This window comes from Malaclemys terrapin, chromosome 1 (assembly GCF_027887155.1).
Source record: "Malaclemys terrapin pileata isolate rMalTer1 chromosome 1, rMalTer1.hap1, whole genome shotgun sequence".
Lineage (NCBI taxonomy): Eukaryota > Metazoa > Chordata > Testudines > Emydidae > Malaclemys > Malaclemys terrapin.
This window is the reverse complement of record NC_071505.1, coordinates 305,842,399-305,857,582: the sequence shown is the minus strand read 5'-3', so window position 1 is coordinate 305,857,582 and position 15,184 is coordinate 305,842,399. Positions and strand designations below refer to the sequence as shown.

General features: G+C 50.2%; 1 protein-coding gene across 1 annotated transcript; it reads left to right on the top strand.

The window, feature by feature from the left end:
• The first annotated feature begins 211 nt into the window (after positions 1–211).
• LOC128840501 (enhancer of mRNA-decapping protein 4-like) lies at positions 212–14,999 on the top strand. The gene is given in 5 exon segments (XM_054034613.1): positions 212–226; positions 10,707–11,135; positions 12,690–14,110; positions 14,112–14,617; positions 14,620–14,999. Coding segments are annotated over 5 exon segments (2,709 nt in total). The 3' UTR covers positions 14,958–14,999.
• Positions 15,000–15,184: the final 185 nt, after the last annotated feature.

Sequence of the window (15,184 nt, the reverse complement as noted above, 5' to 3'; positions counted from 1 at the left end):
ACTCAACCATGTCAAGGTGATGCGTGATGGTCACCAGCAACTGCGAATTGCTCTGCTGTATGTCTTCCAGCAGGGCTGCTTGCGTGACATCACATTGTTCCGTGTGGCAGCACCCGTATCGGCTGTGTAAATACTGCAGGATAAGGCGTGAGGTGTTTGTAATGCTCACAACTACAGTGTACAGCTGAGTGGGGTCCAGGCTTTTCATGCTATGGCGTCCACGCAGGTAACCCAGGCTTATGAAAAAAGGCTTGGTTTGTTTGCTGTTGATTTCAGGGCGGGAGGGAGGTAAGTGCATCATGGGAGGCTAACACCATGTTCCCATAACCACCTGTGCCAATGTTTTGGTCCCATAAGGCATTGCAAGCCCAACCCAAAATTCCACTCATCTGTGTCTACATGCACTGCGGGATGGCTACGCACAATGCAGTGTTCCGTGCATCAATGCAAGCCCTGCTAGTCAGGATGCACTCCACCAACACAATGAGCGTAGTGTGGACACGCAAGATCAATTTGCTTAAATCAGAGGCTCAATGTCGACTTACATGAAGTCGACTTAACTTTGTAGTGTAGACGTGGACGGACAATTATTTCTCTTATACTAGTGAATATTTAGTAAATCAGCACCTTTTCAAGAGCAAAAGAAAATAACTGTGGGAGAGACCTAGCACCCATAAAAAAGGATTCTGACAAGGGTCACAAACACATAAGAGGCTCCTGAGCTCGTTAGGTAAATTTTGCTGTGAGTGGTGCATTGTGTTTTACATTTCCAGGCGTGGCTTTGATTGGTTTTGCCTTTTTCCTCTTTCTGTGAAAAGAAGTCAAATGCCATTTTTATTCAGACTCTCCTTGCCTAACTAGAGATCTGCAGGTTTTTTCCCCACAGCCAAACCATCCTTTTCCAGCATGTGCATTCTATAGCATCTACTGTACCAGGTTCTTAGAAAGCCTGAAGCACCAGGCCACATACAGAAATGTATATAAAACTATCTGCTTTCACATACACTAAGCACAATATCAAACCACCTCGTGGCTGTATACATGCACTCTCTGAATCCTTCGCTGTACTAGGAAGAGGCCATAGTGTTTACTGTCAAGTCACAAAAAAAATCATTTACATTGGTAGAAATTGGGGCTATAGGAAGCTGGTTTTGTTCTGATGAGAAGCTGCAGCACAAAAAAGTGAAGCTATTATAGTAGGAAACTCTGGCCCTATAGAACAAAACTCCTTTGAGCACTCCTAAGGGAGTAAAGACCTGCCCACCCTGGTGCTAAGTCAACCTGAAATTCAGAAGGTTTTTCACTAACAGTTTAGACAAGTTCAGTGTATTTGCTTCCAAGGGCAGTTTCAGATGTCCACATGAGTCTTCCAGCATCCACATGAAGCATCTCACTGAGATTCCTATACATTCTTCCATTTGTGGGGCATAGTTTGTCCCCTATCCTAGTTGTCAAAGAAGCCAAGAGTCTCAGCTTCTTATCCCATAGATCTCATGCCCCTCTTCTCTCCTCAGAGCTGTGATGCACCTGAAGATGTTGAACCTCTGGTCTGTTACAAAGATCTAAATCCTGGGTAATTCAATTGATTTCAGTGGAGTTACCTGGAATCAGGGCTGGATTTACACCTTACACACCCCTTGCCACAGCATCTTCAGCACCCCCCCTGCCTCCCTATGTGGCCCTGCCTGGAGCTCCCCTCCCCATGTGACCCTACCTGGAACCCCCCTCCTGTGTCCCTGTGTGGCACTGTGACCCCCAGCAGCCCTGCGTGGCCCACTCTACCTCCTAACCTGGCTCCAAGAAGGCTGCTGTGATTTTCACTTGAGGAAAAAATGCACCTGCCACCTGCCTGCTAGCTGTTTGCCATCACCCACCAGACCAGTCAGCCTCAATCCAAGCTGGTTCTGATGCCACAGCAGCCTCTGATGCGAGAAGGCAGATCTTCAGCACATTTTCTGGAGAAAAAAAATTCTGCCTCCCTTGGACAAGAATTCTGCACATGCTGCAAATGGCACTGTGACGTTGTGCAGTCTATATGGTTTTATAAAAACATGATAATAAGTGAATATAATGTAACTGGGATATGCTTCGTGCAAAAGGTCTCTTGTAAGGTATCATTACAAAACTCATAATCTACTGAGTGTGATCATCCTAATTGTAGAAATGTACCACTCTTGTATCTAAAACTAGAAATATAAAACATAACTCTGAGGGCCTATTGTAATTATGTAAAGTGTGGGCCATTAATGATGGTTTGGAATCTTGATGACTCCCATTAACCAGGACCATTGTCTGCAGATGGTTGTGTTTACCTGTTAGTCTTCCTGTATATGTGTGTGCTGGCAAGTGGGTAATGAAGTCTTGCAGTGACGTGATCATATCACCTGAACTGGAATCCATCTTTAACCTGGTGCTTTTCCAGTGAGGGGGGGGTGGGGTGGAAACCCAGAGGGACAAAGGGTTCCCGCCTTATGCAAAAGATATATAAAGGGGTGGAAGAGAATAGGGTGGGGAGGAGCCATCATGAACAATCCCCTAGCTATCACCTGAGCTGCAACAAGAGCTGTACCAGGGGAAAGAATTGTGCCCAGGCCTGGAAGGTGTCCAGTCTGAGAAAAAACTTACTGAAGCATCTCTGAGGGTCAGATTATCTGTATTCAGTTTGATTAGGCATAGATTTGCGCATTTTATTTTATTTTACTTGGTGACTTACTTTGTTCTGTCTGTTACTACTTGGAACCACTTAAATCCTATTTTCTGTATTTAATAAAATCACTTTTTATTTAGTAATTTACTCAGAGTATGTATTAATACCTTGGGGAGCAAACAACTGTGCATATCTCTCTATCAGTGTTATAGAGGGTGAACAATTTATGAGTTTGCCCTGTATAAGCTTTATGCAGGGTAAAACGGATTTATTTGGGTTTAGACCCCATTGGGAGTTGGGCATCTGAGTGCTAAAGACAAGCACACTTCTGTGAGCTGTTTTCAGGTAAACTTGCAGTTTTGGGGCAAGTGATTCAGACCCTGGGTCTGTGTTGGAGCAGACGGGAGTGTCTGGCTCAGCAAGACAGGGTGCTGGAGTCCTGAGCTGGCAGGGAAAACAGGAACAGGGGTAGTCTTGGTACATTGAGTGGCAGCTCCCAAGGGGGTTTCTGTGATCCAACCCGTCACAGGCACCTAAGGGGAGGGGGCACGATGTGAGACAAGCGGTGTGGGGGGGGGCGTGTCGGCAGGGGATGGGGCAGATGAGGAGGCTACCTCCTTCCCGAGAACCCCCCAGTGTGGCCAGCGGCAACAGGGCAGCAAAATAGCCCAAAATACCACAATTCACAACTGCTAAAAAACCCTGGCAACTGACAGCTAAAAATAGCCCAGAATGGGCTTCAGCAAGGGCTAGCCCTGTGAGTAACTACCCAAGGTCCAGGCAGCCGTGTACGGCTCATGCTGATACACAGGCATTGCCGCAATTTCATTAGTACTGGTACCCGAGCTAGCGAGATTAAAGGTAGCTCAGGTATGTCTACATGAGCTGCAATCCCACCCCTCATACCCTAAATGCCAGAGGACTTTCAAGAAAGTGAGGAAAGAAGGTGGCTCAGAAGGAGAGTGGCAATAGCTGGTGTACCACAGGATGCTTGTGATTGTCTAGCAAAGGCCTGGCCCACACACAGTTTTTGAACCGCTTTAGCTATATCTGTTTAGAAAGAGTAGTACAATCCCCACTATGGATGCAGTTATACTGGTCTCAAGGTCTTCTATCAGTATAGTATAAATAGTCTCCTAAATTTAAGCATCTTCACATCAGCGTCGTGGCAACCGTCCATCTCAAGAAACAATGGTGTAAGCACCAAAGCAGGTCAGTTCCTATGTGTCTTGCTCAGCATTGCAAGCAGCTAAAAAGTCCAATTCTCGAGTGACTGTCCTTGCCACAGATAATGCAGGCGCAAAGCGCAGGGCCAGAGGAAGTTGGCCAGTATAACTGTGGCCACAGTTGTGCTTGTTCCCCTTTAACTATGTCATATTGGTTTTCTAAACAGATTAGCATGATTTGTATTGTGATGGTGCCCAGGCGCGCTAGGCCTGGACCAGGCCCTCATTGTGCTGGGCGCTGTATAAACATAGAACAAAAAGACAATCCCTGCCCCAACGTTTAGCTTACAATCTACATAAAGAGTCATTTATGGGTACAAAAAACAGCATGTAGACCAGCCATTATGATTTCCCACCTTGTTTGCCAGATTCCTAGCTTCCCAATCCTCTGCAAATCAACCTTTGCACTTTTCATTCAGTTTCTCAAGTCTCTGAAGCCTGGCGAAGCAGCACAGCACAAAAATTGGAACCTGGACGTTTGGTTTGTTATTTTTTACCTGTTCAGACTTGTTTTTCAACATGGAGGTAGAATAAATTTAACAAAAAACAGTTGCTTAAAAAAAATCCCACCCTCTTCAGGGTGGGATTTGCAAAAGTGCTCAGTGTTGGCCTAGCTCTGTTCCTATTGAAGTTAATAGTAAAACTCCCATTGACTTCAGTGGGATCAGGGTTAGACCAATGCTGAAAACAGATGAAAGGATGATACAGAACGTGAATAAAAGTAAAATGATTCCCTGGATGTTTGTAAAGCTTCTAACTTAGTCCCATGTTCCAGCCAAAGTACTGGCTGGACAACAATACTAAAATCCCCATGGAAAACCATCAGTACTGTGTGTTTACACTAGCAGGGGTCAGAGTGTGCAAATTGCACATGGCCCTCAGTAAGGACCCAGTGGGAGCTCAGGGAAGGATTGTACCTCAGAGGGCCAGTACATAGGAAGGAGCGTGCATGCTGCACCATTGCTATGGAGAATGCAGCCTTTGCTTCCCCCACTGTTGTCAGATGGTTCCATATGCCAGTGAGGGTGGGGAATAGTCACGGCATTGGCCCCTTTTTGTCTTTTTTAAGGGTGATTTGGGTCCCCATGGGATGCTAGGAGGGAGCAGAACCTGCACTGCTCCAAGCGCTGACACTGTTAATGGCTGTGGCCCTTACACAGGGATACAGTGGAGGAAAGCTGTCTTGGGCTCACCTTTCCTTAGTACGTGGGGCTAGGCCCAGGGCCAGGGAAAGTGTGCAATTAATTGCTGACTGTGCCCAGTCTCTTGCCCGTACGCTAGCCCCTTGTAAAAGGAGTGGATGCTGAGGAGAGCTAGGGTGTCTTGTATCATTTGAGAACATGGCAGTGCTGGTATCTATTCGAACACATTTTTCTATAAGTTTGTTCTATCAAATTGGGGTTGGATGGGGGTAACAGGTCACAAATTGGCTCCTTCCATTGATCTTATTATTTGTATTACTGTAGCTGAGACCCCAGTCAGGGATCAAGGCCCCATGAAGCTTAGATGGTCTCTGTCCCAATGGCCTTACTACCTTATTCTTGTTTTTTCTTTGTAGAGGAGAAAAGAATAACCCACTTTCAATTATAAAGGTCTTCCCATCTTGAGGGTACATTTGGAACTGCTTCTTTGTGCAGTGAAGCAGGGATTTCATCATACACCCTCCTTGCTTCTTATTGGCTACCAGAAGTGTGCAGGTGCCATCTAGTGGGTGTCTGTGATATGCCTGGTAGGCACCAGCAAAGGAGTCATGATCACCAGAGAGCTCAACGTGAGCAGTTGTGGTCTGTGGTGTGTAGAGGGTAGATTATTTTTCACACGTTTCATTACAAAGAGTGAAAGTTTTGTTTTAGCTAATTTCAAGAAAACGAGACCCTAGTAGCTTTACACTGAACTGTTTCTGCAATTTGGAAATGGTAAAAATTGTTTGTATGCACGTCTCTCATTGGCCTACAGACTCCTTGGGTTGCATTCCACCACATCTATTCTGTTATTTATTTGTATTGCAGTCACATCTAGAGGTTCCATTGGACTAGGTACTGTACCAACGTATTACAAAGAGACAGTCCCTTCTGTCTGGGTGCCTTGACATTCTGTCACTTCTTGGCGGGCTACTAGTAGTGTGAGAATCAGGTTACACTGGCTTGTGCCCCACTTACATCTGCTCCTCCCCCACGTGCACTACAAATCCTATCAGTCTCTAGGCCTATGGAAATGTTCTGGGTTCAGTAAAGTTATTGTTTGACTTACAGAATGTGTGGGCTAACTTGCAGCCAGCCAGCTATCTAGCCTCAATAGCCCCATTTACACTGGTGCCAGTCTGTAAGGTTTATACTTCTAGTGATTCATACTATGTAGGGCTCAGGGTGCTTTGCATTTGCTTACTCTTCATGAAATTCAGGAAAAATTAAGCTAAATAATTGCATGCAGCCCTAATCCACTACAGATTGTGCCAGGTGCTGCATAATGAATAGGGCTTGTTTCTCATTTACATTAAGACCCCTTGGCACTGCTTTGAAAATGCAAAGCAGCCTTACAGTGATGTAAGTGAGGCTCTGATCCGGAGCGGGGTTTCTGAGTACTATTATATGACAAATAAAAAATTGCAACAAATGCCAGGAAATGACCAATTTAAGGTTGCATGTGTCACACACTGACATTTTGTTCAGCTTTGGAGTTCAGGTCATAATTAATTAGCAAAATGTAGACTGGCTATAAAAGCAGAAGCCCAGGAGAACTAGAACTGAAGCTGTTGTGCACTACATGATACATACAACATTACACCTGCTATGGCCATGCCACAACATTATAAGGGTAGGCCAGGATTAACGCTGGGCTATACTGTGACTGGCAGGAGAGTGCTCAGAACATCCACACCAGCTGGAGTCCCAGAGTCATTCTTGCTGTCTCAGCCAGAATTACTTCAGGGTAACTGGGGAGAGCTCATCTGAACAATGTCAGTGACAACCTCTAACAGAGTGCAGTGCATTCTGTACTACAGTGTTCACTGCAGCCTGTGAAAGGATGTCACCTCCCCTCCCCCACACTGTGTCAGCTCCAAAGGGGAAAGAGGTGTGACCAGAGCTTTTGGAAAGTTTAATGATATCATCAGAGCTGTATTCTTCTGCTCCTTATGTTCAAGGACAGGAATGGAGATTGTGGCTGGTCCATACACTTTGTGTTCTACCCGCCTCCTCTCACTCACTCTTGCACTTTACCTTTGACACGTATCGCGCTTCAGAGATATTTATATTTGATCATATAGGGACTGTAAGGGGCCATTCCAACACTAAGAAAACATTCATTTCAAGGACATTTCTTACTGCAGAGACAGAGTTTGCAAAAAATGGAAAATCACTGCAGTTTTGGTCATAACACACTGGTGGAAGGGTATAATTCAATCGGCCTCTCTAGAAATAACTTCTCATGCAATGACAGTTAAGGAATTTCCCAAGGCACTTAATCAGCTGTTTTGGAGATCTATGATCAATAATTGCATAGCTGAATGAATAATTAGCTACTGAGGTTTTGGTCTTAGTGTTTATATTTGCCATTTCATTATAAATAAGTCCTTTGTTCTCAAGGAACTGTTGTCAGTACAGTAATATGTTTCAGATATGTGATTTGCTTTCTTTCTGCCTGTATATATTAATTTTATCTCATGTGTATTATTTTATCTATGTAATTATCAGACCTATTCTTTGTCAAAAAAAATATAAATTCACACAGGGAATTAGGTGTCAGAGTGAGGCAGATGCTCCTGAGAAAATGATGAATCTGTTCTGAATTGCTTCTGATTATCCTGAATAAATGACGGCCTTGTTTTGAAACAGGTCATCAAGCAAAGCCCCATGAAAAAGCCCTTCTTCTGATTAATTATGACGCTCTCATAACAAATATTAACACTGCAGAGGAGGAATTACTTAATTTCTATTCAACCATTTGGAAATCTAATCACTGTAAGCATGGGAAGATCAAGATGGACAAACAGAGACATTGCACCACTATTGCAAATGAGCTCTGCCAGGTAGTAAAGTCGTCAGGCATTTATCTTAACCAAAAGAAAAGGAAAAGAAAGAAAACAGAAAAAGAGTCCATAAGCACATGTTGTCCTCCCATATGTGCACATAACTCCGATTGACACAAATAGGAATGGGACAAACACACATGGCGAGCTCTCTAGCATTCCTTTCTTCTCCCACATCCCATAGTGTGAATTATAAATCAGAGGATGTGTGTTTGTGTGTGTGTGAAGAGAAACACTGAGGGCTTGTCAACACTGCAAAGTTAAGTCAACATAAGGTGGCTTACGTTGACCTAAATATGGAGGTGTACACACTGCAATGCTCCTCCCTCCGCTTTAGCTCTCCTGCTACCAGTGCTTAATTTGTAATGAAAGAGGTGCTGGAGCTCAAGCAATTAGGTGCCAGGGCAGCAGGGCTCAAGCATTTATTTTATTTTCATCACGGATGCTGCAAACCGAGAGGTGCCGGGGCTAGGAACTGCCAAGCCTAGAGGTGCCAGGGCTCAGCCCTGGCAAGCCCTGGCACAAATTAAGCACTGCCTGCTACACTGATATAATAAAATCACCTCAACAAGAGACACTGCATTGCTTTTACGTCACCCTAAGTGGCTTCCAGGAGATGTCCCACAGTGCCCACCGTGATTGCTTTGGTCACCAGTTTGAACTCCGCTGCCCTGCAGCCAGGTACACAGGTATGCACTCCTCCCCTTTCAAAGCCCCAGGAAGTTTTGAAATTGCTCTTCCTGTTTGTGATGTGGAGAGCTCACATAGCACTGCCCAGCTGAGCGTCCTTGCAGCAACCACGCTCCTGCCTGGAGTACATGGGAGGTGGTGGATCTCCTGGGTCTGTGGGGAGAGGAGGCTCTGCAGCAAGGGAGGCGGGTACCATAGGCTGGGGGGAGGCTGTGCCTCCCCAAACAGCCAAGTGTGGTCCCACCCACACTCCGCCACCAGTCCTCCCTTCCTGCTTCCGCTTGGCACGGCCGCCCCAGTCTAGCCTGGGGTGGGGGCTGGCGGCTATGGTGTGGGAGGCTCTGGGCTGGGGCCGAGGACGCAGAAGGGGCACAGCCTCGGAAGGGAAAGATGCGACTTTGGACATTTCTTGTAAACACAATTACAAGATAGAGGTTTAAGGCGCATTCCTTCTTGCAACTAAGTCAAAATGGGGGGGCGGGGCAGTTGCTATTAACTTCATTGGGATCAATATTTGCTTTATAATAATGAATAGTCTGGTAAATAAAGAAAAAAAATTAAAAAATAAGTTTTTAAAACTCCTTTTCATCAGGCCTAATCAAGCTTAAAAATGGGTATGCTTTTGAGGTGGGACTGGTGGAAGGTAGAGCAACATATAGAATGGTAATTAATTAGAGCCTATAATAAATTGAGAGATAGTATAGATCAAAGTAGACAGTTAACCAAATCAAAATGGGGTTAGAGTTCCTCTCCTTAATAGCGCCCTCTGGATTACAATGACAAAGGGCTCTGTAGACCCTTTGTTTTTTTATAATATTTTTGATTGACAGAGCCTCTACTCATTAGTAATCCAGACAGAGCATCTGAGGAGAGGAACGCCAATCCATGCCTTGTACCTTTCTCCCCTCCCATCCTTTCCTTTGATCTTTGAATTTAATTATGAATTAAATCCCTGCATGATACATAATGTCACTCTACATAACTCTTCAGCGAAGGCCTGATGAAGAGCGTGGTTCCTGAAAGCTTGCTCCTAGTTAAACGATGGTTAGTTATCATGATATGAAAGGGACACTGAAGTCAAATTTGGCCCAGAATTTAGGTGTTGTAAAACAAAGATCATTAAAAACCATTTTCAAAATATTCCCTGGCGGAGTTTGCAACCAAATGTTACAGTGTTGTATCAGTGTATGCAAATCTAAATGGAAACAGGTCTACTCATGGCAACAAAGGTCTGCAGAGCCAGGTGTAAGGGATTATGGGACTGTGGGTCCCCAGAGAGTCCTCAGACTGTAGCCACCACCTGGCAGCTCACTGGTACCAGAAGAGAGTGTAGACTGGTGAACCCTCGCTCACCACCCACAAAGTATTTGATTGGAAGAGATGTCTGACCTCTCCAATTGGCTCAGACTTGCTATTTAAGCCAGAAGAAGGCACAAACATTGTTTGAGCAACTAGGTGAATGATTCTGCATGATTGCTACAATGGACACTGCCTTTTTGCCTGACTCCTGAGCCCTGCCTTCCTGGTTCCTGCCCGCCTGCTTTGTTCCAGATCCATTCGCTTGACTCCTGACTCCTTCTCTGGCTCCGAGTCCCAGCTCTGGATCCTGACTCCCAACTCCTGCTCTGACCACTAGGCCTAGTCCCCACTGCTCTGACCAGTGGTGACACCAGGCCTCTCCTCTAGGGTGACCAGATAGCAAATGTGAAAAATCGGGACGGGTGGTGGTGGTAATAGGAGCCCATATAAAAAAAGCCCCAAATATTAGGACTGTCCCTATAGAATCGGGGCATCTGGTCACCCTACTCTCCTCGGCTTCTTCACGAAGAGAAGAAGGAAGGGAGAGTGGGAGGAGCAGAAGAGAGAGGGATGAGGAGGCTGTGCAGAAGGGAGAGCTAGAAGGAAAGGGAGAGTAAAGAAGAGAAGGATGGGAGGGATTCTCCCATCAGCGCAGGTAATCCACCTCCTGAGAGGCGGTAGCTAAGTCGACTGAAGAATTCTTCCATTGACCTAGTGCTGTCTACACCGGGGGTTAGGTTGGTATTGCTACATCTCTCAGCGGTAGGTATACTGATGGAAGTTCCTTATGTAGACCAGCCCTTTGTCTACAATACAGAACCTAAATCAGGAGCACTGGATCAGGGGCAGCTCCAGGCACCTGCAGGATGTGCAGATCCGATTCCAACCTCTTCATAGTCCAGATATGGCTGCACCAATCCCTCCCCACGGCTCCCATGAAGATTTCACGTTTCCAGACCACCCGGCTGACCTGGGCGCAGAAGGGCTGGGATCGGAGAAGGGGTCCGTCCATGGCTCCCAACCAGACTTACAACGCATTGCAGACCTGCCCGTGCCAGCAGATTTTCTTGCCCTCTCCAATGATGCCAAACCCAAGCTGATGACCCCAGATGCGTTCATGACCCCAAGCACATCTCTTCAGCAGATTGCCATGTCACCGGGAAGCAGCGTCACTTCCCTGACTGCAGTCACAGCCATGAGCAGCACTTCCGTCACTGACCCTGCTGTGCCCAGGCCATCTGATAGGGTTACCATATCTCATAAATAAAAAAAGAGGACCCTCCACGGGCCATGGCCCCGCCCATTTCCCCACCCCTAGCCCCGCCCCAACTCCGCCCCTTCCCCCACCCTAACTCCGCCCCCTCCTCCCTCCCACTCCCAGCCAGGGGGAAAGGGCTGCCCCAGTGCTACCAGCATCACGGTTTCCCGGGCAGCCCCCAGACCCTGCACCCCCAGCCGGCGCTTCCCCAGCGCAGCTGGTGCCCGGGAGGGGAAGCGCCCAGCCGGGGGCGCAGGGTCTGGAGGCTGCCCAGCAAACCGTGAAGCCGGTAGCGCTCGGGCTTTGGGCAGCCCCCATGCCTCCGGACCCTGTGCCCCCGGCCGGGCACTTCCCCTCCGGGGCTCTGGCGGCTCTGCGTAACTTACACTGTATAAGTTACACAGAGCCGAAGAGGAGCAGAGCCCCCGCAGCTGGAGGCTCTGCTCCTCTTAGGCTCTGTTTAAGAGCCGGGCTGCCCCAGCGCTACCGGCTTTGGGCAGCCCCCGTGCCTCCAGACCCTGCGCCGCCGGAGCCCGGGAGGGGAAGTGCCCGGCTGGGGGCGCAGGGTCCGGAGGCAAGGGGGCTGCCCGAAGCTGGTAGCTCTCGGGCAGCCCGGTTCTTAAACAGAGCCTCCAGCGGCTGGGGCTCTGTGTAACTGACCCTGTGTCAGTTACACAGAGCCCCCGGGGGTGGAGGCTTTTCTCCTCTTTGGCGCTGTGTAACTGACACTGGGTCAGTTACACAGAGCCCCGGGGGCTGGAGGCTCCAGCCGCCCCCGCTCTGTTTAAGAGCCGGGCTGCCCGAGCGCTACCGGCTTCGGGCAGCCCCGTGCCTCCAGACCCTGTGCCCCCAGCCGGGCACTTCCCCTCCCGGGCTCCGGCGGCGCAGGGTCCGGAGGCACGGGGCTGCCCGAAGCCGGTAGCGCTCGGGCAGCCCGGCTCTTAAATAGAGACACGGGGACTGGAGCCTCCAGCCGCCGGGGCTGTGTGTAACTGACACAGTGTCAGTTACACAGAGCCCGGCTGCCCGAGAGCTACCGGCTTCGGGCAGCCCCGTGCCTGGAGACCCTGCGCCGCCGGAGCCCGGGAGGGGAAGTGCCCGGCTGGGGGCGCAGGGTCTGGAGGCACGGGGCTGCCCGAAGCTGGTAGCGCTCCGGCAGCCCGGCTCTTAAACAGAGCCTCCAGCGGCTGGGGCTCTGTGTAACTGACAGTTACACACAGCCCCGGCGGCTGGAGGCTCCAGTCCCCGCGGCTCTATTTAAGAGCCGGGCTGCCGGAGCGCTACCGGCTTCGGGCAGCCCCGTGCCTCCAGACCCTGCGCCCCCAGCCGGGCACTTCCCCTCCCGGGCTCCAGCGGCGCAGGGTCTCCAGGCACGGGGCTGCCCGAAGCCGGTAGCTCTCGGGCAGCCCGGCTCTTAAACAGAGCCGCCATTTTCCCGGACATGTTCCGCTTTTTGGCAATTCCCCCCGGACGGGGGTTTGACTGCCGAAAAGCCGGACATGTCCGGGAAAAAGAGGACGTATGGTAACCCTACCATCTGAGGACCTGACTTTGAGCCCAAAGACGCAGTTGGACACCAGCCTGACGCTGAGCAGCAGTAGCAGCAGTCTCCAGACGAGTCCTAGGAACCATTCAGTCCTTATCCCTGGACTCCCTGACAAGCTGACCCCAAAGGCCCCAGTCCCGGTCACTCCAGCAAACCCCCCTCTGGCTCTGGAGCTGCAGGAAGTGGAGCCCCTTGTGGTAGCTCAGGCCTCACCCACCCGTGAGCGCTCCCCAGATGTCATTTCCTCGGCCTCCACGGCCATGTCCCAGGATATCCCAGAGATCGCCTCTGAGACGCTGCAGCGCAGCTTTGCCGCAGCCCCGGCCGGGCTCCCTGCAGAGGTGCTGGAGCCCAACCACCATGCGGACAGCATGGCCTCTGCCACCTCGGCCTTGCACCTGCTGTCCCCAAGGAACTGGCACAGCTCCAAGCACAGCCAGCACTCCCTGGACATGGCCCCCGGGGAGGTGGACAGGCTGACCACACTCTCGTTACTGGAGACTGCTTTAACTCAGGAAAATGCATCTTCCAACAGCGTCGTGAGCCAGCCATGGCCAGCGGCCCCCGACATCACCAGGGAAACCAGGAACAGCACAGCAGACAGCCCAAGGGATGACATTGCAGAGAAGCACAAGAGCTCTTCCTATCACAGGCACAGCTACCACCTGCTGCAGCACGACAGCCAGGATGCCAGCGTGGAGCAAAGTGACCATGATGATGAAGTTGCAAGTTTGGCTTCTACATCAGGCAGGTTTGGTGCTAAAGTATCTGCACAGAGGCTGCCTGTGAAGGACTGGAAAGCCAAGGTGTCCCCTCGGGCTTCCCCCAAGCTCAAACAGAAGGGCAAGAAAGATGACGGAGATGTGACCCAGTTCCCAAGGTCATGTAATCACCAGGTGACCACCGAGTGCCAGGATAAGCTGATGTCTCTGCTGCGGAGCCAACAGAGGGAGCTCACGGAGCTGAGACAGAACCAGATGGAACTAATGCAGAGACTCACTGACCACCTGGATGCTGTGCAGAGCTCCCTCATGGGTCACATGGAACGAGTGATTGATTCTCAGCAAGAACAAGAGCAGTGGAGGCTGGACCAAGCTCTGACAGAGGGGCAGCAGCAGAACGGGCAGCTCCAGGAGCACCTGTCCCAGCAGCTCTCGCAATCCCTCTCCACTGCTGCGTGCAATCTCCTGGAGAGGACCATCCGCGAGGAGATGAAGAAGATGGTGCCCCAGTGCATTTCCAAGAGCCTGGACCCTGTCACTGGCCAGCTAAGCAATACGATTGCCGCCAAGCTCACGGCTATCGAGGGGACATTGAAGGAAAACGTCACCAAGCTAGTGAAATCAAAGAACCTGACAGATGCCATTGCGAGGGCAGCAGCGGATGCTCTGCAGGGGCCCATCCAGTCAGCGTACAGGGTTCCAGAGCGTTGTGTTGCTGACGTTTGAGAAGACCTGCCAGTCCATGTTCCAGCAAATCAACGACACCTTCAAGCAGGGGACGCAGGAATATATCCAGCAGCTCGAGACTCACATGAAGAACAAGATGGCGTGCGAGCAGGAGGCCCAAGACTCCTTGCTGGGCCAGCTCCGGCAGCTGATCAGCACCTTCCAGAGCAACACAGATCAGCTGGCCTCCACCATCACCACCAGCGTGCACACCGAAGTGCAGCATCAGCTGCACATCATTGTGGGCAACATGCAGGACTCTATTCTGACCCAGGTGCAGAGGGTCATCAAGGGAGAGGTGAGCCTGGCCATGAAGGAGCAGCAAGCGGCCAACACCTCGAGCATCGTGCAGGCCATGCGCTCTGCAGCAGGCACGCCCATCCCCTCTGCTCACCTGGACTTCCAGTCTCAGCAGACTCACGTCCTGCAGCTGCTGCAGCAGGGCCGCCTCAACCAGGCTTTCCAGCAGGCTCTCACGGCAACCTGGTCTTATACGTCTGTGAGATGGTGGATTGTCAGCAGATGTTTGGACAGCCCCCATGTCCACTCTCCCAGCCCGTCCTCCTATCTCTCATTCAGCAGCTCTCCTCAGATCTGGGCATCTGCACCGAACTGAAACTGAACTACCTGGAGGAGGCAGCGATGCACTTGGACTACAGCGACCCCATCACCCGAGACCACATGGGGTTGGTCAAGAACCAGGTGCGGCAGAAGCTCTTCCAGTTCCTGCAGGCGGAGCCCCACAACACCCTGAGCAAGCCGGCCCGCCGCCTCATGATCATGCTTCAGGGCCTGGTCACCCCCAGCATGACCTAACGGCGCCCGGCTGCCCTGTGGGTTGCTGCGCGGGAGCCCACCCTGCAGAGCCAGTAGTTACTAACCCCATGTGGCTTGTGTTAAGAGCACTTGCCAGGTAAATGTGTGGTGTCGCTCAGGCTAACGCCAGCTGTGTATAGCCCCAAATAATCACTCCACGCCCACTTGGCTTCTTTTCTTAAACAGCCTCTTCTGGGAGCGCTGGGCCTCTCGGCACCCACCCCCAT